This window comes from Cyanistes caeruleus, chromosome 9 (assembly GCF_971803275.1).
Source record: "Cyanistes caeruleus chromosome 9, bCyaCae1.hap1.1, whole genome shotgun sequence".
Taxonomy (NCBI): domain Eukaryota; kingdom Metazoa; phylum Chordata; class Aves; order Passeriformes; family Paridae; genus Cyanistes; species Cyanistes caeruleus.
The window spans coordinates 32,482,214-32,504,923 of NC_141709.1; the positions used below are offsets into that span (position 1 = coordinate 32,482,214).

General features: G+C 46.3%; 1 protein-coding gene across 31 annotated transcripts in view; it reads right to left on the reverse strand.

The window, feature by feature from the left end:
- Nucleotides 1–2,027: 2,027 nt before the first annotated feature.
- The window catches only part of DOCK7 (dedicator of cytokinesis 7), a 91,723-nt gene continuing 71,040 nt past the window's right edge, over nt 2,028–22,710 (reverse strand). For 5 of the 31 annotated variants that reach the window (XM_086901767.1, XM_086901775.1, XM_086901766.1 and 2 more), the window contains 18 exons: nt 21,957–22,053; nt 21,496–21,513; nt 19,574–19,670; nt 18,691–18,825; nt 17,912–18,064; nt 17,336–17,494; nt 16,984–17,084; nt 16,026–16,218; nt 15,447–15,590; nt 14,544–14,675; nt 13,951–13,965; nt 8,709–8,843; nt 7,737–7,826; nt 6,705–6,941; nt 5,909–6,052; nt 5,029–5,135; nt 3,915–4,082; nt 2,028–2,570 (listed from right to left, as the gene is read on the reverse strand). In XM_086901767.1, the coding sequence (XP_086757893.1) occupies nt 2,528–2,570; nt 3,915–4,082; nt 5,029–5,135; nt 5,909–6,052; nt 6,705–6,941; nt 7,737–7,826; nt 8,709–8,843; nt 13,951–13,965; nt 14,544–14,675; nt 15,447–15,590; nt 16,026–16,218; nt 16,984–17,084; nt 17,336–17,494; nt 17,912–18,064; nt 18,691–18,825; nt 19,574–19,670; nt 21,496–21,513; nt 21,957–22,053 (2,168 nt within the window). In that variant the 3' untranslated portion in view covers nt 2,028–2,527. The other 26 variants (XM_086901772.1, XM_086901783.1, XM_086901782.1 and 23 more) reach the window with 11 other exon arrangements.

Here is a 22,710-nt window from a genome sequence, read left to right on the forward strand (position 1 = left end):
AAATTGTTTGTCAAAGATTTGAAGGTGACTCCTATAAATTGATAATTAAAATCTTAACAAGTATGACTCAAAAAGGGGGGACTGTTCAGTCTGTCCCAGGATGGATGGAATGACATCAAGTGTCACTGCAGGCTCTGAAAATGCCCTGGACAGATTTCACCTTTTTCCACTACAAATTAATTAATTTACAGGAAAACCCCTAAAAACCTCTGCCTAGTTAATTCTGCAATACTTAATTTTTACTATTTTTTATTATAGTGTTGTATAAACCCAGAGCTAAGTCAGGAAAAATCTCTTCTAGTGTATTTTCCATGGTAGGTTTGACCTCTTTTTGATTGTTGTACAGGCCTTGATTTTGCAGCATAAAAAAATCTGCAATGACAAAATACACTTTCCCTTTTCCAAAGCATTGCACTGTAATAATTAATAATTTCAGTGTCTAAACCAAGAAAAAGCTACATTATAAAAATATCAGTAGTCTTACCTTGCAAGGGCAGCCCAATCCCACTACAGAATGCAATTTTTTAGGCTTTGCTGAATGTCAGCCTGCAAACGAAAGTTTATTTTTCCACACCTGGTGCAAGACTTTATCTTTTTCATTCAACTGCAGCATCAGGAATGTTCCAAGGAAACAAAATACCATTATTTACACCAAAATAGGATGTAAGGAAGACCCAGCTGCCTTCCATCATCCCAGTACAGCTTGGGAGGAGACTTTTTGTGGCAGCTGAAAACAGCCTCAGCTGGAAGATGCTGAATGAAAACCCCTCTTCTGGCACAGAGAGAGGGACTGGGGATGGATTTTTGGGATATTCACTCCAGCACCACTTGCCACCCCCCTGAACTCGCTTGTAACTCCTGTGCTGGGGTAGAACTGCTGTAAATTAAAAGTTTCATCCTTTCATGGCTCCTGGGATTTGGTTGCAGTGTGTAAATATTTTTAATGCCTCTTCCTGTAAATCTCTTCCAAAGCCATTCCCTCTTCCCTTAATGTCTTCCATTCTGAGATTCCCTGACTCTCGTAGCACCTCCAAGACCTTGTCAAGAGCCCTGGGCTTTGCAAGAGATCTTGGAATAGCCATAAAAACGTTTGGAGTTTTCTTTCTGCAGGGAACTCCCATGTTCTGCCCCGTGACACAGAACTAATTCAGGATTATTCTGTTCCAGGGAATCCTTTAAGAGCCTGGCACACAAAACACCACCACTGTGGAGCTGTTGGGATAACAGAGCATGGGAGAAGTCTCCAATAGCCTCAAATAAGTATCAGGAAGGAAAAAAAAAGACCCTCCCCACCCTAAACCTTCAGTGCTGCTGCAAAAGGGGGGCACTTCATGTATAAATCCATTTTTCCTTCTATTTTTATGTATATACGAAGACTATGTTTATCAAATTCGGGTTCTGTGTGTATATCTGTTTTTTTATGCATATTTAGGTATTTATGGAGAGAAAATAAATGTGTTTAATCACACACCACCTCTTCCAGGGGATTTTGTTCACCACAGAGAGGAAAAATAATAAGGACAAGATTTAGAAGTTGTGGACTCAGCTTCTACTCTGACGTTTCCTCAAAGTGCTGTGTTAGGCTTCAAAATACCTGCTGTCAAACACATCTTTCTTCACATAAAGCAATGCAAAGAATGCTCTGTACCCTTTTAAACTCTGATACCATTGGAGGTTCCTTTGCCCTGTGAAATTAGGCTTTGAATTAAAAAATGGACACAAAATCAGTTTAGTTCCATGGACACTGCTAATTCCAAAGGGTGAGGAGATGCTGGGACCTCCCAGCTGGTGGAGAACACACAGAAGTGAGGCTGAAACTTCACCTGATGGACTGAAGGAGGTGAAGAGGAACCCAGCTGTGCCTCCATCTGCTGCTGGCTACAGCTGGATTTTTTTTTTTTTTTTTTGCAGTAAAAGAACAGGGATAATAAACATTCAGCACTTGGTTAATTAATGTTACCATGACTTACCTTGCTCTGAACCTTTTCCCCAAGGATGCTGAGCCCTGAAGTCCAATGCACAGGGAATTAAAGTGTAAACATTCACATATTTAATAGTACCATCAAAATAACCATCAGCATCATCACTACATTAAAAACTTCCAAAATGCATTTGCGTATGGTCCTAATATAAATTAAATATAGGAACTAAAAGTAAAATAAATTTAACATTAAGTAATGCTATAAATAAAGGTAAATGCGTTTAGTGTACCTTTGAGTCATAAAAATGCTTTAAAAAACAGGTAAGTTTACAGCTCATCACCAATACTCTGGATACCACTGCCATGATTTTTTTTGTTTTTTCTTTTCAAACATTGAGAAGTCTACATTTGACAATTCAGAATGATTTTTTGGCCACTGAACACTTTGATGGAGGAAGAGGTGTGTGGGATGTCCAGGATGAAGTCCAAGTTTTATTTCACAATAAAACTTCTTTGATTCCCAGCGCTGATAACAAGGCTCTTTTTCTTTTCAAAACCTTAATTTTTTAAGTGCTTTTTTTTTTTTTATTTTGGTTTTTAACTCGTTTAGATTTCCATTTTGCGAAGGCTCATCCTGCTGAAGGAGTCTCTGAGGGAGAGAAAATACAATGATGAGCTCAGATTTTCCATGGTGAAATAAGAAGCCTCACCAGATGAATGACTCTGAATTGATTTCCAGTATTTCCTAGAGCTGGTTACAACAAAAATTAAGTCCACTGGCATTAAAACTCGTTGCTTTTCCACGGAATTTGGTTTGGGTTTGTATCTGGGATCATCCAGAACACTGACAGAAAGTTTAATTCCTGTGTACACACAAGAAGCAGCACAAACCACCTGCACAACTGAAATCTTATTTAAATCTTTCAAACACATTCCTAAAGTGGAATTTGCCAGGAGTACTTGGGAGTTGGACTCAATGATCCTGGTTTGGATCTTTCCAACTCAAGATATTCCATGATTTTCAGGGTATTTTATGTCATACCTGTATTAAGCTCCCTGCACAGGAAGATCAGATAATAATGACCACACCAAAAGCATTTGTAGGGCTCCTGGCATGGTGGGGAGGGAAGCTCTGGTATTCCCACCATGCCAGCCAGGAAAATTTGCCAGGGAACAGCTGAGACACAGAGCTGGGGAGATGCTCCCAGTATCCCAAAGCTGGGCAGGGAGGGAAGGGCACCTTCCTGCAGCACTCACAGCCAGAAACCCCCTCAGTGCAGCTCCAGGAACATCCAGCCTTGCCCTGCTGCCAGGGGACTCCACAGGAGTCACAGATTCCCTGGAGGGTTCCTGCTGGCAACCATTCCTGTCCCTGTTCTGGGAGCCACAGCCTGGTTGGAAAGTGGCTGTACCCAAAATCCCCCTGCTCATCCATGACCTGCACATGGAGGTTTCGTTCCCCATCCCTGGAATTTTCCCAGACCAGGTTGGAGCAGCCTGCTCTGGTGGAAGGTGCCCATGGCAGGGGGTGGGACTGGATGATGTTTAAGATCTTTCCAACCCAAACCCTTCTGTGATCCTGTGATTCCCACTGGGATTTTTATGTCCATTCTCACACAAAACCCAATCTCCAGCTTCCTGGTCTTCCAGCACAGAAGACACCAACAATTTTTCCCCCCTGGAGCACCTGATCCCAGTTTCACTGGGAATAAAGTCCTGCCATGCTGAGGGTGGTTTTGCATCTAAAAAGAATGGGATACAGGATGGAAACTAATAAAAAACCCAACTGTCCTAGCTGAGGAACAAAAGGAACATTGCAAACACCTACCACAGCTGCTGGGAAGGGAATGTGCTCTCAGGAGGGACAGAAGGGAAAAGGGATGGGCTCGGCCAAGAGAGCCAGGATTGAAAACAAATGGATGGTGCAGGATCCAGGAAGTTCAGACCCCTCAGTTTCACACCCTGTGCCCCGAGAGGAACCCCAAATATGCACCTGTGGCACGTGACAGGCAGCACTGCCTTGTAGAGCTGTGGGATCTTCCTGTTGATCAGGGGCTGCAGAGCCTCCTTCAGCCGGTGGTAGTTGCGCTCCAGCTCCCGCTGATATTCCTTCTGGTCAGGCCCGATCAGGCTCTTGTTCTTCCTCAGGGCATCCTCACACCTGCAAAACAAACCCTGTGAGAGCTGGACATGCAGAAAGACACCCTTGCTACGGGTTTGTTAATCCAGTAGTACAAAAACATCCATTCTGTGCCAGGGAATATCCCTTTATCCTGTCTTTTGGTCATCACGGCTCAGCTGAACCACCTGGTGTCCAGAGGGCAAGGAGAGGGTGTCACATCTCCAGTTTCCAGAGTGACAACTCCTTTTTTATTGTCATTTACTCTCCAGTTACATTTATCCTCTCTGAAGAGACACTGAATTTCCACAGAGCCACTTCCAGTCCCAGAGGTTTTAAAGATGGATAGAATCAGGAGTGATTAATAAATAGCAGCCTGAGATGTTCATCAGGAACTCTTATGTTTGCAAAGATGTAATTTAAATAAAGGGTAGGAAAACAACTGTATCAGCAAAGCCATTTATCTCACAAGGGAAAACTATGCTTCCACTTGATCTATTTGCTCACAGCATTTTCATTTCAATTATTTTGGTGGTTTTGTTAATTTCTTGGTACTGTAAAAGATGCTGGACTGAGCCTGCAGTTTGCATGACTCAAGGAAAGTAGAGCAGCCAACACACTTCTCCAGGGAATTGTGCCAGCATCCCTCCACTCTGCCTGGAGAAATTCACTTCAGAAGGAAATTTCATCTCCTGGCCAGTCCAGCAGTTCCTCCTGACCTGCCAGGCTGGGAGTTCTGGGCTGCTGTGATTTCTGGGACACTTCACAACAGAGCAGGGATCAGGTCCCTCCTGATGAACAGCAAGGCCCCTGAAGCCATGGAGCAGCAGCACCAACAGGGAAGGGCTGGGCAGGGGAGGAATGAGCTGCACATGGAACCTGGGCAGGTGGAAGGACACCAGGACAACCCTGGGTCACTGCACGTGTCCCTGCCTGGGGTGGCAGCAGCCACTGCACCTGGCAGGTGCCTTGGGGACCCCTTCCATACCTTTTTGTGAAGTCCTTGAAACAGAGCCGGAGTTTGTTGTGGTGTCTGAAGAGCTTTGGATCGTTGGGGATTTCAGACAAGAAAACTTGTGCAACTTCTAATGGTCCCTTTAGGAGAAGAAGGGGCACAGTGAGTTTCTGGGAACTGTCTGTCATATTCAATCACTGGAGAAAGTTCAGCCACATAGAGAACATCCACAAAACACAACATTTCCTTACACAAAGCATCCTGAAGAGCTGTAGCTGGGAAATCTGGTGTAAATCACCAACATCAGTGACAACTGAGTTTCTTTTAGGCCTTGCTTTGTTTTATTTAAAACTCTGCTTTTGGAAAACAGTGTGAGAAACTGCACAGATTCTCCATTTGTTTTCCTTTATAAGGACTCCTGACAAAGTTTGCTCAACTCACAACTGAGGCAAAGTTTAAACAATGCAGATGGAAGCCAGGGAGTGTTTGCCAGCACTGCAAACTCAACCCAGCACTCAGAACTCCAGCTGATTTTTTTCCAGCTTGTGCACTGTGCTTTACTCAGGCTCCTTCAGTTTTTCCTCAGTTTTTCTCCACTGCTTTCCATTTTGTCAAAAATCCACAGCAGAGCCTGGCTAACAAAGGGAAACTTTCAGGGAAGAGAAGCAGCCAGAAACAACTGCAAGTGCCAGGAAGGAGCAGTAACTGATGGAGGGATGTTTCTTCCCAGCCTCTTTCCACATTTTCAAGACTCTTACTCAAATAGCAAAATCACTGGAACAGCTGGCCTCGATCTACCAGTGACCTTAAAGACATCCCACAGACTGAACAGGGAAAAAATTCCAAGGGAATTCAGAAACAAAGGCCAAGGCTGTGCACTCCCAGAGAGTCCAGCTGGGACAGCGATCCTCACCTGATTCACTGTGGTACCTACTGATCCCTGCAGCACCATCTGCAGCATCTTGGGGTCTGCAGGGTCTTGGTGGGTGGCAAAAGCCAATTCCTGTGTTTTCTTCTGCATGTCCTCGATGGCGACTTCGATGGGGGTCAAAATGATCTAAGCAAGAAGCCAGAACAGGATTTTTGTTATGGCTGAGCTTGGCAACCAGGCACAGACCTTCAGGAACACCCAGGTCACAGTGGGGTGGCACCACAAAGGGGTGGAGGACACCAACAGGACTTCAGAAATGCATCTGCTTGGTTCAGTGACATCAAGAAAAAGTTTGATTTTCAGATGTGTTTCTGGGCACTCCAGAGCTGCCTGAGGTGTTTCTGAGTGGCACTTGTGTCCCTTTGGGTCACTGCAGGGTTGCAGCACTGCCAGTCCCCGAGTGCTGCTCAGTGACCACATCTGAGCCTGCTCACCTTGGAAAATTCACAAACCTCCAATATCACAGAATCATGGAATGGTTGGGTGGGAAGGGACCTTAAAGCTCATCCCATTCCATCCCCACCAGAGGCAGGACACCTTCCCTAGACCAGGCTGCCCTAACACCAATCCAGCACACCTTGCAGAGCTCTCCAAGGGCCCCTGCATGTACCAGGTCTGGAGGTGGTGGGGCAGATACATCCCTAAATCAGTCTGGCCTTAGTTTGTGCAGAATGGGAACAGGGAGAAATCCCTCGGAACTCCTAAGGCAAGCTGGACCCGGAGCTGAAGGAGCCTCCTGCGCCGCCGGGCACCGTTTCCCACCCGACTGCGGCCTCACCTCCTCCTTGTGGATGACGTTGATCCTGGTTTTGATGTAGGGGAAGGCGTGGGAGGTGGTGAGGATGGTCTTGCGCTTGAACTGCTCGTGCAGGTCGCCGTGGGCGCGGCCGTCCAGCGTGAAGGGCGTGCAGTACATGAAGCGCCGCAGGTTGTAGTTCTTGTCGAAGTAGGTGATCCTGTCCTTCATCTCGTACGTGTCGAAGTAGGGCTCCACGTACGTGATCTGGATGTAGGCCTGCAGGGGCAGTGGGGAATGTGCTCCTCGCTGTCCCAGCGGGATCTGTGTCCTCCCAGCGCCACCACTGAACAAACTAGGCCTGGGTTTTGCCTTCAGAAATCCCGCTCACCACCGGTTTGTGGGCTGGGTAAAGCACAGCTCGCTGTCCTTCCCTTCTCGTGCCTTTCACATCATGGACTGACGGAATGGTTTGTGTGGGAGGGACCTTAAAGCCCATCCAGCCCACCCCTACCACAGGCAGGGACACCTTCCCCTGAAACAGGTTGCTCCATGCTGGCCTTGGACACTTCCAGGGTTTCAGGGACAGCCACAGCTTCTCTGGGCACCCTGTGCCAGGGCCTCAACACCTCACAATGAATTCCTCCCCAATATCCAATCTAAACCTTTCCTTGCAGTTCAAGCCCTGCCCTGAGTCACAGTCCTGTTTCCTAGGCCTGCTCTTGCTCTCTCTGCTGCAGTTAAAGGATGTGGCACAAAGGTGACAAAATGCTGCAGCTGCACAAGAGTCAGAGAATGGCACAGTCCCTCCTTCCCTGCAGAGCAATGCCAGCACAGCCTCTGTCCTTTCACCTCCTCCCTTCCCACCCACCACTACCAGGGTAGGGAAGGGAATGGCCAATTCGGCCACTCTTCCTGGAATTATCTTCCCAAACTCTCCTCCCAAGCAGTCACAAGATGCTCAGTACGTGGATTTTGTTGCCCATGTGGTGAAATTGAGAGGAGAACTTGTCCCACTGCATTTTCACCCAATCAGGACCTGTTCTACTTCTACACCTGGACTTGTGCCCTTACCTTGTTGGGATCGAGTTTACATTTGTCCACAGGGTTTGAGTCCTTGATCACTTCCAGCACATCTTCCCCAAACCGTTCTCCATAAAAACCCTACAACCAAGGAGAAAGGAACTGAAAGCAAACATCAGATGCAGCCCTGATGGGGGCTGGGGGCAAAAGGCACGTTCTGGGGAGGTGAAATTCCACATGCTTTGACAGAATGTGATCTGCTGAACCCAGGAGAATTCCAACAGTCACATTCCAGGGGCAATGGGGAAAAACAAGCCCTGGAAAGCAGGAGAGCCTTCCAACAGTGCCTGGTTCTGAACGAGGCATTTGGGTTTGTTTTGTGGCTGTGCACAACTAAAACAGGTCAGTTTGGGATCCACTGGTGTTGGAAATGATAGGATGTTTAACTTCTAGTTAATGGTTTTAATTAACATTTAAATTACCTATTTAATCATAACCTATATATATATATATATTACAAATACTGTAAAAATCACAAAAACTGTGTTATTCTTAAATTACTCTTAGCCAGCATTTAGCAACCTTGTGATAACCTACTTTTGTGGGAGCACAGCCTGGGAAAAGTAATCAAACTTTAAGTTTTGATAAACCAACTCTGCTGTGCTTCAATGAACAAAGCCTGGGAGAGAGAGATGGACTGCTGAGGTTGGACATCTGGAATGCAGAATTTATGGACCACAAGGACATTCTGGAGAAACCAGAAGATAAAGAAGAGACTAACAAAGACTCAGTCTATGCCTTGGAAAGATCCTACAGGAGGAAAAAGATAACAGGAGCACCACACATTCTCAGGGAGAGCTTCTCCCTGATCAGTGAATTCTTCTCCTCCTGCAGAGGTGGCACCAGCAGGAGGGCAGGGGACACCAGGCCCAGCTCTCAGACACCCAAACTGCCTTTCTAAAGGGCTGTTCCTATAAAAACAACTGATGGGAAGCAGTTAAACTCCCAGTTAAAGCCTCTCACCTCCAGCCGATGGGAGATTTCAGCCAGCTTGGTTATTGCAGGTTCCTTGTAAACAAACTCTTGCTCATCCAGGTCTCCAAACTTAGTTCCATAAAAACCAACTCGGAAGTAGGTGCCAAACATCCTCTTTCCATCCTAGGGATGGAGAAACAAGAGGTTATTTCAGGGTGGAGATACACACACCCTCAAGCACGGCTGTAGGCAGGCTCCTGAATTTATGCAAAATGAAAAGAAATTAAAAAAAACAAGGGAAAAAAATTAGAAAGAAAGGAGAGAAGGAAAAAAACCACACCTGGAACTCAGCATGGATGCATTTAGCAGCAAACACCACAATGGAATTATCAACTAACATGGAATTCTATGGATCAGTTACGACCATTAGCCCAACCCTGCAATGACTTCTCCCAAACCAGGAGGAGCCTGGAGGTGCCATCATGGAATTATGGAATGGTTTGGGTTGGGAGGGCCCTTAAAGCCCAACCAGTGCCACTCCTGCCATAGGCAGGGACACTTCCCACTATCCCAGGTTGCTCTAAGCCCAGACCAACCTGGCCTGGGACACTTCAAAGGATTCAGGGGTAGCCAAAGCTTCTCTGGGAATTTGAGACTCACCACCCTCACAGGGAAGAATTCCTTCCCAATATCCCATCTAAATCTATTCTCTTTCAGTTTAAGAAGCATCAGATGTCTCTGAGAGGCAGCCAAAGGCAAATCCCTTTGTTGGGATCATTATCTGAGGCCCTCCAAAGCCTGTGCAGAAACCCTGCAGGGAGGGTTCAGACAGCCCTGGAATCAACCAGCATTTATTCCCCCCAAACCCACCCTCCAGGAATTGCAGGGTTGGGCCCAAGTCAACGTCCAGTTCACTCACACACACACACAAGTGCTTTTGAACCAGCATTCCAGCTGGGAGCTGTTACACTCTCTGAGAACTGCCTAGGAGAGAGGGCCAAAGTCACTCCTGGTGAAAGCAGATGCAATCCTGTGCCATGTACCTGCTTCCAGGGGAGCCAGTGGTGAATTTGGCCCCAAAACGCAACAAAAGTAGAGAAACAAGAAAGATTTTTTGCTGGAAAGGCAACGGAGATAATCTGATTAAGAGAGAGAGAGAGAGAGAAAAGAAAAATGCTTTAAAAATTAAACACACCTTGCTTTTGTTAAAGAACTCACGCTGCATGCACAAACCAGGGATGCCTTTCAGCAAGAAACTCCAAAATGTTCACCTTTACTCTCGTGACAAAGTGTGATGCAGTTTAGGACACTCAGTGTCCCTAAGCTGGGTTAGATTTTGGCTTCAAACAGCCCTTACAGGCGTCCTGGCTGCCAGGTTTTATTTTAGGATTTTTCTATGGCAAAACTGATCTCTTGTGGTGATAGTGAACAAGATCTATGGAAGGCAAATAGGACAAATAAGCCAAACTAAAATTAAAAAAAAAAACCCTTCAGGCGAACTCCAGACTGCAAAAACCACTGGCATGGCCACTGCCTCCTCCTGGCTGGGGGAAACTCTGGAGGGTGCCTGAGGGCTAAAAACTTCCACTTCTGAGCTGAGCTCTGCCCTCCCGAAGGCACCTGGGGCGAGTAGCAGCCCTCATCCCAAAAAAGCAATCCCTGGCTGTGCCCAGGCTCCTTGGACCCTGCCCTAGAGGCTCTCTCCTGCAGAGAGGGGCTCTTCTTCAGCCCCACTGCCAGGGGACACATCACACCACAGGATCCCAGGAGCACTGCCAGGGTGGGAACTCCAGCTGCAGAGCTGTTGCTGTTTTACTGGATGTTGCCATTTCCATGGACTCCCTATCTTTGTCCAGCACCTATCCCTCTGGATCCACGCAGGATTGAGCTCCTGAACCCTTTTTTCCTCATCACTACCTTTTCAAAGCCAGTTTTGGGTAACATTATCCACACTAAAATCCCTCAACACCCAGCACTTCCAGCTTCCCTCTGTCACAGACAGAAGGCTCTGACCTCAGGGCTCCTTTCTCAAAGTCCTTCCCAGGGCAGCACCTGGTGGAAGGTGGGGCTGGAATCTGATGCTCTTTAAGGTCCTTTCCAACCCAAAGCATTCCATGACTCCATGTCTGCCTGGGGGGAGCTGCCACATGGATCAGCTCCCCAGAGCCAGCACAAGGCTTGGCCATGCTCCATGGGGAAGTCTGTGGGATCCTGCCCCAACCCTGGCACGGGGTGGTTGAGGACACACTGATTTCTAATTAATGAGATTTTTCCTTCCTCCTTGGCCAGGGGTTTCCAGGCTGTGAAGCATTTGCAGAACCAGATCCCTACAAGTGAGTTTTTGCCATGGACACCCTGCACCTTGTCACAGGCAGGGTAAAAATAACAAGGGAGGAAGAGAACGTTGTCTGTTGATCAGCATAAATCACTGAGGCGTTCTGCTGGCATTTACTAAATGCATAAAATAAAGAGTTTTGGGGCACTGGGGAGCCCCAAGAATGGCAGAACTCCAGGGAAGCCTGGTGAGATTCCCTGCCCCTGTGTGAGGGCAGCTCCTAGCTCACCCCTATGCAGACCAGCTGTTCTGGCTTTCCCTGGTAAATCCAGATGTTGAATCCCAGTTAAAGGGATCCCAGAGCCAACAGTGACTCATGCTGGGAATCTGTGCCTGGAAGCAAGGGAATGGGAGCAAATCCCTTTGAGGGAAACACTTCCAGACCACTCCAGGCCTCCCAGGGATATTCAGGAGCTGCCACTTCCCTGGGATCAGCCTGGCATTAGGGACAGGGGATGGCTCTGTACTGGGATCTCTGAATCTCAGGCAAAAACCAAACCACTTCCCAACCACAGCAGGGAAAACTGACCAAATAACTTAATGCTCTGTGGTCTTTTTTTCTGGGAGGAGCTAAAAATGCAGATATGAGGGAGGAATTATTAAAAGCATCGTATCTCCTATTATTTTGTAATAAAATAATAGGATTTTGGGAGAAGAAGAGAATGAAGGTGAACACTGAATAGCCATCACACAACTGCAGAGCAGGTAACAGCCACCATGACTTATGAAGGTTCATGATTTGTTATTATGCATGGTAAATACCTTTCCAAATTGCTGGGAATAAAGTTTTGGGGTTATCTTTTGCACGCACACAAAAAGCTTTGCCAACAAGATTTGGGGGGGGGGGAAAGATACATCAGATGCAAGAGGGATCATCTGCTTCCTTCATCAAGACAGCAGCAGCTGTCTGATGGGTGCAGGAAGAAAAGCAACTCCTTCAAAATGCAGAATCCAACCCATCTTTACCAAACTCAGCACTGTTGTTTCCCTGCTCAATTTTAACCCAAGGTCCTTTGCAGTGTTGCCAACTACTACAAGTCTTCCAATACTGATTTTTTGGGAAAGAATTGGCTCCTGGAGCCCTGTTATCCACTGGCAACCTCCCCCTGCACAGATTAAAAAGAGTTTTTAAATTCTCGTGGTGCAGCATGAGAAGATTTTTTCTTAACTTTCCTAACTGGATAGCAAACAAATAGAATGGATTCAACATTTATTCCATGAATAAACACACAAAGCCTATCAGTTGGTGTGTTTAAGAAGACCTCAGGAATGCTCTGGTGCCAGACTCAGGACACTGAGCAATGCCTGTAGTTGGCAACACCACATTCCTTGTGCCATTAGTGGGGTGCTGCTGTTGGCATAGCTCTTTGCTAAAATGAAACTGGGGGTTCCACAGTAAAACAAACAAAAAAAAAACCAAAAAGGGGAGGTGGGGGGGAAAAGGGGCAGAGAAAGGGAAAAAAAATTCCACAAGAAGGAACTTACCACAACAGACAATAGTAAGAGTGGGGAGGAGGGTCAGCAACCAGGGCGATAGAGGAGAAAACAGAAAGTATTTAATTAGGGAAATTCCATAAAACAAACAAGCAGCAAATTGGCAGCAAATAAATTTTAAAATTAAAAAAAAAAAAGGGGGGGGTGGGGAGGGCGAGCATCCATTAAAATATTTAATACAAAGGGGGGAAAAAAAGGGCAAAACATGCAACAAACCTGAAAGCTACAAAGCACAAAGGTCAGAAAAAGTGTGGCAATGAAGGAGCACGATGACAGACGAGAGCTGAACCCACGGTGTCTTTTACCATGCAGTAAAACATGACCAAGTGGTGTTAGAATCATAACCAATGGCAGGAGTTTCTCCAGGGGTCGATTTAGGGGCAGAATAATAAAATAGATGCTCACAGGCCTTGCTGGCTTGAACACATTTACATCATTTCCACACCTAGCACAGGTTCTCTGCTGGGCTGTGTCTGCCTGGACTTTCCATGGGGACAAGGGGATGTCTTCCAGGGCCAGCCCTGAAGTGTCAGGGTTTATTTTAAGCTGCCCAATTTCCTTTTTTTGTAGGCTGGAATTGAAACTGACATTCAGGCATCACCAGCCCAAATTATGTCCCACACCACCAAAGGGTTTTTTTGTCTCAGCCTCAGTTCAATAAATGTGTGGTGGAAACCTGGAGGGAGGTGGCCCAAAATGAGCTGCTTGGTCCATAGAAAAGCAAAAATAAACTGGAAAGATGAAGCCTGAACAAATAACATCATAATTCACAGAGCTTTTTAGTGCTTTCTCCATGCTCATGCACCCACTGTGCCAACTGACTAGGGCTGGAATCAAAGTGGCCCTACAGATTAATCAATTGCTCTGTCCATTTTTGACCCAAAAGCGTGGTTCTCATGGTGTGTGCTGCAGAACTGTGAGCAGACAGCCTCCTCAAAAACCCAGGCATCAAAACTGGCCCAAGTTAACACAAGTGAGCCCTTTTGCTGCCAGATAAATCCCTACATAAATTGACTGAGAACAGAAGGAAGCAGTTTCTCCTCTGAGATCAAAGGTGCACCTGCAGCAAATCAGGTTTGTGTTTGGTACCTCTGAGCATTGGTGCTTAAATCGACCCCTGTGGGTGGGGTGAAAATATGGTATGGAGGGATGATTTTCTTTGTCAATGTTGATGGAAAGAAATATAAACAAATTATAAAAACAAACTAGTGATGATACAGTGGCTCATTCACCAAAGAACCTCATTAGTGGAACACGTCAGCATCCATGCACTACCTACAGCTGCTTATGAAGAAATTCCTACTACAACCATGGTTTATTGGGATTTCTTTGGTTAATGAATTGTTTTAAACAGCAGACAGCAACAGAAATACCCACAGCTAGCACATGTGGGCAAGCGTTGGCGTGAGTCATCTGGAAACTCAATTAGTGTTCTTTGCTAACTAAGATGGAGTTACCTACCTCCCAGCCAGTACTCTGTGTGATAAAAAGTAAAAAGGGCATGTCACAGAAACCAAAATAAGAGTTTCAAAGGCCAAAACATGACCAGCAATAACCCTGCAATGGTTTCAATGGTTCTAAGTCATCATGCATCCAAAGCAGCCTCCTCTGGCCCAGCACAGCCAGGCCCCCACCAGCCCTTTAAGCTGGTGGCTTTTGCACCATCCAAGTTTGGAAAGGTTCCTTCAATTCTTTAACCACCACATGAACAAACAAATAAACCCCCCAGCATTTCTGGATGTTACCTTCCAGGCTAAAGGCAAGGTACAGTGGGTTTTCCCAGCATGCAAAACACAGTTTAAAAGAACATCTGAAAGGATAAACTGGAATTTTTAACTCTTGGATAGCTCTGAAGTTACAACAAATCTTGGTATGTGATGTTCTCTTGTGTTAAAATTCCAGAGAAAAAAGCTGTTAATGATCCTTGTATTTACTGTGGATCATAATTTGACAATTCTCCTGGAATCTGATAATAATGGTTTTTCATTTTCCTTGCACCGAGCATTTGAAGTTTCTTCACAATTCACCCTGCAGCTGAAAATTCAAACCATTACCTGGTGAACAATCTTGCTGAATGCTTCCTGCAGTTTACCATGAATAGTAGACAACTTCTTGGCATCTCTGTTGGCTTCATGAATAGGAATAAGGACTTTGTAAACCTCATTAACTGCTTCATACATGCCAGCCTACAAAAATAAGGCCCATCAGATTGCTCCGTCAATTCAACAGCTAGAATTACACACACAGCATTTAAATGATAAAACTGTAAAGTGAAAAGGTGGCTGAGATCCACTGTGGGATAATCACATCTTTTCTTAAAATGTACCCAGAGATAAATGGAATAAAATCCTCAATTACCCCTGAAATCAAGAGCCTGGTGCATTACACCTTGCTGTCAGTAATTGGGATCATTAACATAACCCATCCTGGGATATTCTGGATGGATACAGGCACAAGAGTAAAACAAGCTAAACAGGATCCTAAACAAATCTATGGGAATTAAATATGGAAAAGCTTAAGTGCACTTTTCAGCTTTTTCTGTTCAGCACATCTTCAGCCCTTGTGACTTCTGCATCCACTTCTGGCACTCCAGAAGAGATGGGCTGTGGAAGATCCTCAGGATCTCTCTCATGGAGGGGGTCCAGCCCAATGTGGACAGTCACTGCATAGAGTGGCTTAGCAGGAATTCCAGGTGTTCACCCTGGATTTGTTGCTGCTTGTGTTTAAGCCCACTGATTGACACCTCATGTTGTGCAGTGGGAATTAATTCACTTGTTTTCCTTGGTTTACTCCAGAGGGCAAACCAGGCTGTCTTGAACAATTAAAACTCCAATTGCTCTATGCAAATTAAGCATTTACAATAGAACTACAAACTCAGTGAGAAAACATTTTTCTTCCTACTGCCCAGCAGTGTGAGGTTGATAGAGAAGGGAGGTAAAGAAATGAAAGTCTTCTACCATGGAGAAAGATGCTGCAGCCTGTTCCAGCAATCCCACCAGACCAGCTTCTGTAAAATACTTCCCAGAACAGATTCCTTCTTCATCTGGAGACACAACATCATCAGAAACTGCTGACTCTTCCAAAACATTGGAAGATATGTTCTGGGAGGATATAAGAAATAAAAATACACTTACTCAATTGAAACAACACTCAACACTTTCAATACTTTGAAAGGCAGCTGATCTGCAGTCAAATCCTGGAATTTCTATAAAGGCAGCTTTCTATTTTTGTAGAGCATATATATATAAAATACAGTTTTCTATTTTTGTAGTGTATATACATAAAATACAGCTTTCTATTTTTGTAGAAATATATATGTAAAACACTTCCATTTTTGTAGTGTATATATAAAATTTATCTATTTTTGTACAGCATGTGTATTACATACACATTTCTATTCTCACAGAGCAGCACTTCATTCACACAACAAACAGTGAGCACGGTTTCAGGACGCAGGCACAGAACTCCCAGCACACGGAATCACTTTGTACCTCAGCAGCAAAACCCAAAGAACCCTTAGAGAGGATAATGCCCACCTGAAATGTCACACAGCCCACAGGGAGGTATTTCCTGTCCTCCAGCATGCTCAGGTACTCTGCCACCAGGGCTGCAGAGTGCACCAGGCACTGGGCGGACTCGGCGTGGTTGCTCCTCTCGGAATGTTTCCCTGCCATGTTCTGCAGCCACGTCAGCCGCAGGTCGGGGGAATTCTGGTAGCCCTTGGCAATCCTAAAGGGAGGGAAAACCTCTGTGATTCCATGTACTGAGCCAGCACAGTCCCCCAGCACTGTTTTTTCACACTGTATTTTGTCACTTCTGCTTGAACACCAACCCCCCTTAGTGCTGTCTGGAAATTCCTGAGACGAGAAGCTGTTGAGATGGGAAGTCACCCTGAACTGCAGATGTTTGAGCCACTGAGTGATGGGTGAGCAGTGGGTGATGCTGAAGCTCTTGACCAAAGCCCATGCTTCATGTTTTTGGAGGCAGTCCAAAGGTGTGGCACAATCAGAGCACACCTGCCTGGCTCCCTAGAACAAAACCTCTGCTGACCTCTAAGAAGCCTTCAGGGCCATTTGTGCAGACAGCACCATGAAATCTGGGAGCACTTGGGAGCTTAACCTGGCTCTGGAATATCTTTTGCACATGGGCAGCATTGCATGTACCCTCAAAAAGCCTTTTGGACAAGCAGGTGCTGGAAGACCCCCAAGTTTTCCCTGAAGCAAGCACGAAGAGTTTCCTGCTCAGGTGGAAGATGAGACTTCCAGGGATGGCTGGGGAATGAAAACTACTTTTATCCAAGATAAGCTGCCTAAATGCCAAACAAAACCTCTCAGCACCACATTCAAACACAACAGGCAGGCACATATTGGTCTGTGAGCAGTGAGACCCCAAAATGCTCCAAAATCAAGTCCTGTAAGTGCCCAAATGTGCAGCATCTGAGCCCAAATCCACATAGAGCACTGACATCTCCTGTCCCTACAGTGCCACCTCTACCTGTACATCAGGTCAATCAGCATTTCTGGATCTTCCTGGTGCTCCTTCATTTTAACTGTGTCTGACAGGATCATGTGGAGGTTGAACACTAAATCCTGGACCTGTGAAAAGTAAGTTATTGTGAAGAACTGGCAGTGGGAATTGAGCTACACGATGAGGTGAGGAACATGGTCACTCTGAATCTTTGTGTGTTTGCATCTTGTCAGGACTAATCAAAGGCCTGAGTTTTATGTCATTAGATGATTAAAAAAACCAAAACCCAAACCCTTTTCAGGGGATGCATGTAAATTCCAGTTCTAGATGGAGGTTTAGGCACAGCCTGTTAATGAATTACATATTACTTGTCTTTTACCTGGTCAGGAAATGTTGTCTCCCTAAGTTCCAGATCTTCTTCAGCATATGTCAGAATAGTCTTGAGGGAACGCCGCAGAAATTCTTCATTGAAGTTCTGGGATGTCCCCACCAGGGATGAGAGGGACATGGTCACCTGCATCTTCACTCTGGCAAAGTTCTGCAACAGAGATGTTGTTATGGTATTTCAGCAGCCTGGAGACACTGCAATACCAGTGTTTGGGTCATGGCACCCTCCTCCTGACCTGACAGAGAAAAGAAAACTGAAGTTTTGCAAGAAAGGCTGTCTCAGAGCAGTGATTAGAATAAACATGGTGCTGTCAAACTGCATAATCTGATGATTATTTAGTTCCAGATAAAGGTTCTCCTGCAAAAATGTTAGCATTGTCTGTTTCCACATGGTCTCCTCTCACACACCCCACACAGGATGATGCTTTCATGAAACTGCCTTGATCCCAATTTGGTCACACCTAAAAACTGGAATCCCATTATCTTTGCTGCTGTCAATCCCCAGCTCTGTGGGGGACTGAACTCAATGCCAGCAGCCCCCAAGCCCGTTATCTGCAGTAAGACTCACATTCCCAATCTCGAAGTTCTGCCTCATGAGGAGGTACAGGGAGGCACTGGCGTGGGACCTGATGGTGCTGATGCTGCTGCTGCAGTGCCTCAGGAGCCTCAGGCACAGGTCTGCACATTGCTCTGTCTCCTCCTCAAACAGCAGCTCAGGGAACTAGAAAACAGCAGGGGAGGAAATCAGTGCTTGGACAGGCAGGAATGAGCACCTGGACAAACAGGCAGCAGTGAGGGTGCACTGGAATGAGAGGGAGCCCAGCCCCTCTGTTCCGAGGGGAATGATGCTCATTTGAATCACTTTACAGTAAGGCAAAACTGGCAGCATTGGAAGGCAACTCATTTTACCTTCCCCTCCAACTTGCTCCTACATCTACACCCGCACACCGATTTACATCCCAAATACTCAGGCTTAAAACTTGGAGCTTCTCCCACCACAGCTACAGAAACTTGGAAACAAATCCATTTAAAGTGAGATTTGTCCAGCTTAAACCCCACCTGTGCCTTGAGCTCCCCAATCAGCAGGTGCCTCTTCCCATTCAGTGCCAGCCAGCAGGAATCCACATCCCATCTGTGGTGTGTGAGAGGCACTTTTTGGTGCAGCCAACCCCTAAATTCAGAAATGCAAGTACTGCCCATGAAAACCAGGCCAGGCTATGCTGCCTGAAAATTAATACTGCCCAAAATAATAATTGCTTGGGGAAGTGACTCCATAGAAAGGAATAAACAGCGCCTTCCTCCCTCAGTGCTGCTCAGGGTGGATCTCAGCCCCCACAGGGGATTCACCTTTGAGACCAAAGCTCTCTGTGTGGCAAAGCAGTGCTGGAGGTAAAGGGCACTTTGGTTGCAGGCCATGCTGTGCAGCAGCACTTTGAGCACCCCGCCGAGGATGCTCTCCTTGGACTCCGTCACGGACACGGTCTGCAAAGGGAAACCAAGATTCCATGAGAAATATAAACCTCCTGTGTGCCTGTGTGTGTGGGAGAGAGCAAATAGCTCTGAACAAAAGCTCTCTGCATGGGGAAATTACCCACAAACAGCCCCATTCTGAGCCAACCCCCAGGTGAGGAATCCATGGATAAAGCAGGTGGAACGGGGAACTCTGTCCCCAGTGAGGCTCTGACCTTTGGGGACATTGTTCTGCTAGAGGGAAAGCCCATAGCTGGGCTCTAGCTGGGTTATTCAGGCACAAGGTACAATCCTTGGGCTTCCTGGGTCTCTCTGCAGACCCGAGGTGGATTTGGGAAGCATGGTCCTGCCAGCTCCCAGCTGTGCCCAGGTGCATTTGTACAGAAAGCAGGGGACAAAGTGAGTCCAGGTCCAGGAGGCTGACCTGGAACCCAGTGATTTGAGGCAGGCTTGGGAAGATTGGGAAGATTGTCCCTGTTTGGGACAGGGCAAGATTCAGAGATTTTTACAGTTCACTCCTGAATAACTATTTCTTATACTTACAAGGAGGGGAGAATCTTTAAATTCTCAACTTCAAGGCTGAAAGAAGGGATTGCAATCTAAAAGCAGATTGTTCCCGGCTGGGAGTAGGAGAGGCATCACCCCCTTCCTGCTGCAGCTGAACAATTCTCTCAGCACTGAAGGCAGTTTTGTATAACAAAGTGCTGCCTGGCCAGGTGACTGAAATGCCATTACATCTCCATTTTCTTATCAACCTCACCTGTACAACTATCTCTAGAGTATCCAAAATTATCAGGTTGGCTTCTGTTGCAAGATTCCCATCGATGAGGGCCTCATGCTCTATCTCAGCCCTTGACCTAAACAGGGAAAAAGCAGTAAAATTACTTCCTGATTAAGGAACAGACCTACATATTTTCCAGTCAAAAATGTTCTCTCACTAGCAGGAAACTCCCAGTTATAGTTGGTCTATTTATCACTGGACAAGACTATGAGGATATTTCAATGCACCCCCTGAGAGAGGACAGGAAGGAAAACTCTGTTTTTTACAAGTACAGACTTACAGAGGCTTCACGTTCATCATGCTTGGAGAGCTCACACTGCTCTCTCACACTTCATCACTCTCCCAGGAACACAACAACCATTTAGAAGCCCAGTCCAACTCCAAACTGGCTCAGCAGCATCGTTAGGCATGCGACAGCACAACCAGGAACAGGACATGTGGCTTTATGCTGCAGGCTGTGGACACACGGTGGTGCTACACGAGCTGGAACCTGCACTGGGAGCAGCACAGTGCAGCCTGCCGGGCTGCAATCTTATCTCTCTGAGCTACACTGCATTTAACCCTTGAAGCACAACTTCCTCTCTGAGGTGAAGGACGAGGTTTTGCTGCTCCATGCCAGGCACCTGCTTTCCTGGAAAGCCTTGCAAAGTCCAGACACCCACTCACACCTGTGGCTCCAGGAATTCAGCACAACCAGCCCTTTCCAGTAGCACCAGCAGCTCTGGGCAGAGATCCAGTAGTGTACTGGAACAGCCCAACTCTGGCCTGCCCTGCCACAGGTGCCATCTCTGACAGACTCATGCTAGGCTAAATCCCAGCAGGAGGGTGACCAAAATGCCAGAAAAATACACAGAAAGGGAGAAACTATTTGGCTCTTGGAGCTGTATTGCAGCAGCCCTTCTCTGCCACACTCCACGTCCTCTGGGAGCTGTCTCACACCCCCAACATCTCCAGGGGAGAAACAGGAAGTTTTGGGATCTGGCCCCACATAAAATAATACCATCTGCACAAAATGACAGCAGCTTCAAGCTGTGCACAGCTCTTGGAGGGAGAAGTCTTGTTTAGAGGGTTTCAAAGGCCAGGCTCTACCTACACACACAGGACACAGCAGAGCCAGTCACAGCAAGCAGGGGTTAGAAAGCAGTTCTAGAGAGTTCTATCTAAGCAGCTCATTTTGTGAGGTGAGACACCATCCTTTGGCCATCAAGGAATTCCACACCTGTTAAATGTGTGCTTGAGGTCCTTCTGGGAAGGACAGGGCTCAGACCCAGCACTGGCAGTGAACTGATGAGTCTCTCAGGCAAAAGTTTAATCTGGTGTGACTCTGGAATTTGTATCTGCACCACTTCATCAGCAGGTTGAAATACCCTGGTCATTTGGCTTTCCCAATGACTCAACAGGAGTCTTGGACAAAGAGCCACTACTTGTCATAAGGAGAAATTATGTTTCTATGTGGGACAAAACAACTAAAGGCTGTGAAGAATTGCTTTCTACTCAGGGAAGAGTCAATATCTGCAAGGGTAAAATTTGGCCCAATCTCCATCTGGGCTCTGAGGACTCCATTCCTCAGTTTCTTCAGAGCTTCACTTCGGCTGAGATTGCTTCCCTAGGATAAGGGAACTCTTTTGCTGGGAGGATGGAGACTGCAGGTTGCAATTTGAGGAGACAGAAAAACGTGCACAGCAAAGCTCAAACACAACCCTTGAGCCCTCTGGATTAAACCACACCAAGAGAGGGAATTTTCAAGGAAATGGGTGTAATAAGCCAAAAGAGCTCATTCCAGTCAGTTGCACACACACACTGAGAAGTTCTGCCAAGCATCACAAACAACGCTGTGATGATTGAGTCTGCAGATGTACAAAATGGCAATTTGTAAGAACTGCACACCAATGCTACAGTACCTGGCTGGTTTGTGGCTTCTAAAAGCACAGCACATGTGGAAAAACAATCAAAGTGATGGATTAGGACAGGAAAGGAAAGCGAGCTTTGAGAACTCCAGAATGCTCTTATGGAATAAAGGAAATATGACATGAGATATAAATGCTATCTGTGGAAACTCTTAATGGATCTTCCCTCTAAATTACAGCTTAGGGCAGGGTTTTAAGACAGTAATGGATTGTATAAATCTCTTTAAATCTAATCTGGAAGTCTAAGGAAGCAACGGACAGTGGAAAGGCAAAGAGTTGGGAGGGCAGTGTTGGAGTAAAAACAATTTGCTTTTTTTCTTTTTTTGCAGTGCCAGCCCTGTGCATCTGAGTAACAAGGGCTGAGTGGCTGCTGGCAGTGACCTTCAGTGGGGAGGGACACCCTGCTCTCACAGGCCCTGGCACATGGGTAGAGCAGGAGGATAAGGCAGAGTTACTTGTCAAGCTTCTCTGTGTTCTGCCGCCAGTGAGTCATATCCTTTCTCCATCTCAGATTCTCTTGACTTCCAAAGGCACTCCCAGAAGGGCTCCTCTCTGCAGGGTAACAGCAAAACAACAGCAGTCAGCTGATGCTCATTTCTGCTGCACGAGCAGCAGCTCCAGATCTGCTCACAAGTGGCAGGTGGCAACAAAGATGATTTTCTAGAGCCTAAGGCTCTGTGGCACTCACCCAGGATGTTTACATGGCCCTAATTCTATCACTGCTGAGTGGCATGAGACACAGAGAGGCAGCTGAGACACTCACTGGTGAGAGGAGTCCCTTCCTTGGACCGTACAAAGAGCCTGAGTGTGCCAACCCTCAGCATTCCAACACTGCTGTCCTCAACTGGCACCCAGGAATGTTCTCAGGATGGCACCAAGACCCCCTTCCCCACCTCACAATCTTTTATTCTCATTTCTGGGAGGGCAGGGAAATTTCAAGTGATAAAAGTAATCTGGCCAAATTAAAAAAAAAAAATAAAGGTTCCCATTTCTGAAGTGATTCCTTAATTATGGCTTTAAACTACTTATCCCCCTTAGCCCACAATGACAGGCTCGTGTGGCAGAGCAGGAGACAAAACCACAGCTCCGATTCTTGTTCTAACCCCCGGGCACCCTTTGAATTTTGTGTGTTCATAAAAATTCCTGGGTTTTACAAACAGTAAAAATCACCAGAAGGTGCCTGTTAGCCAAACTACAGCTACTTCAAGT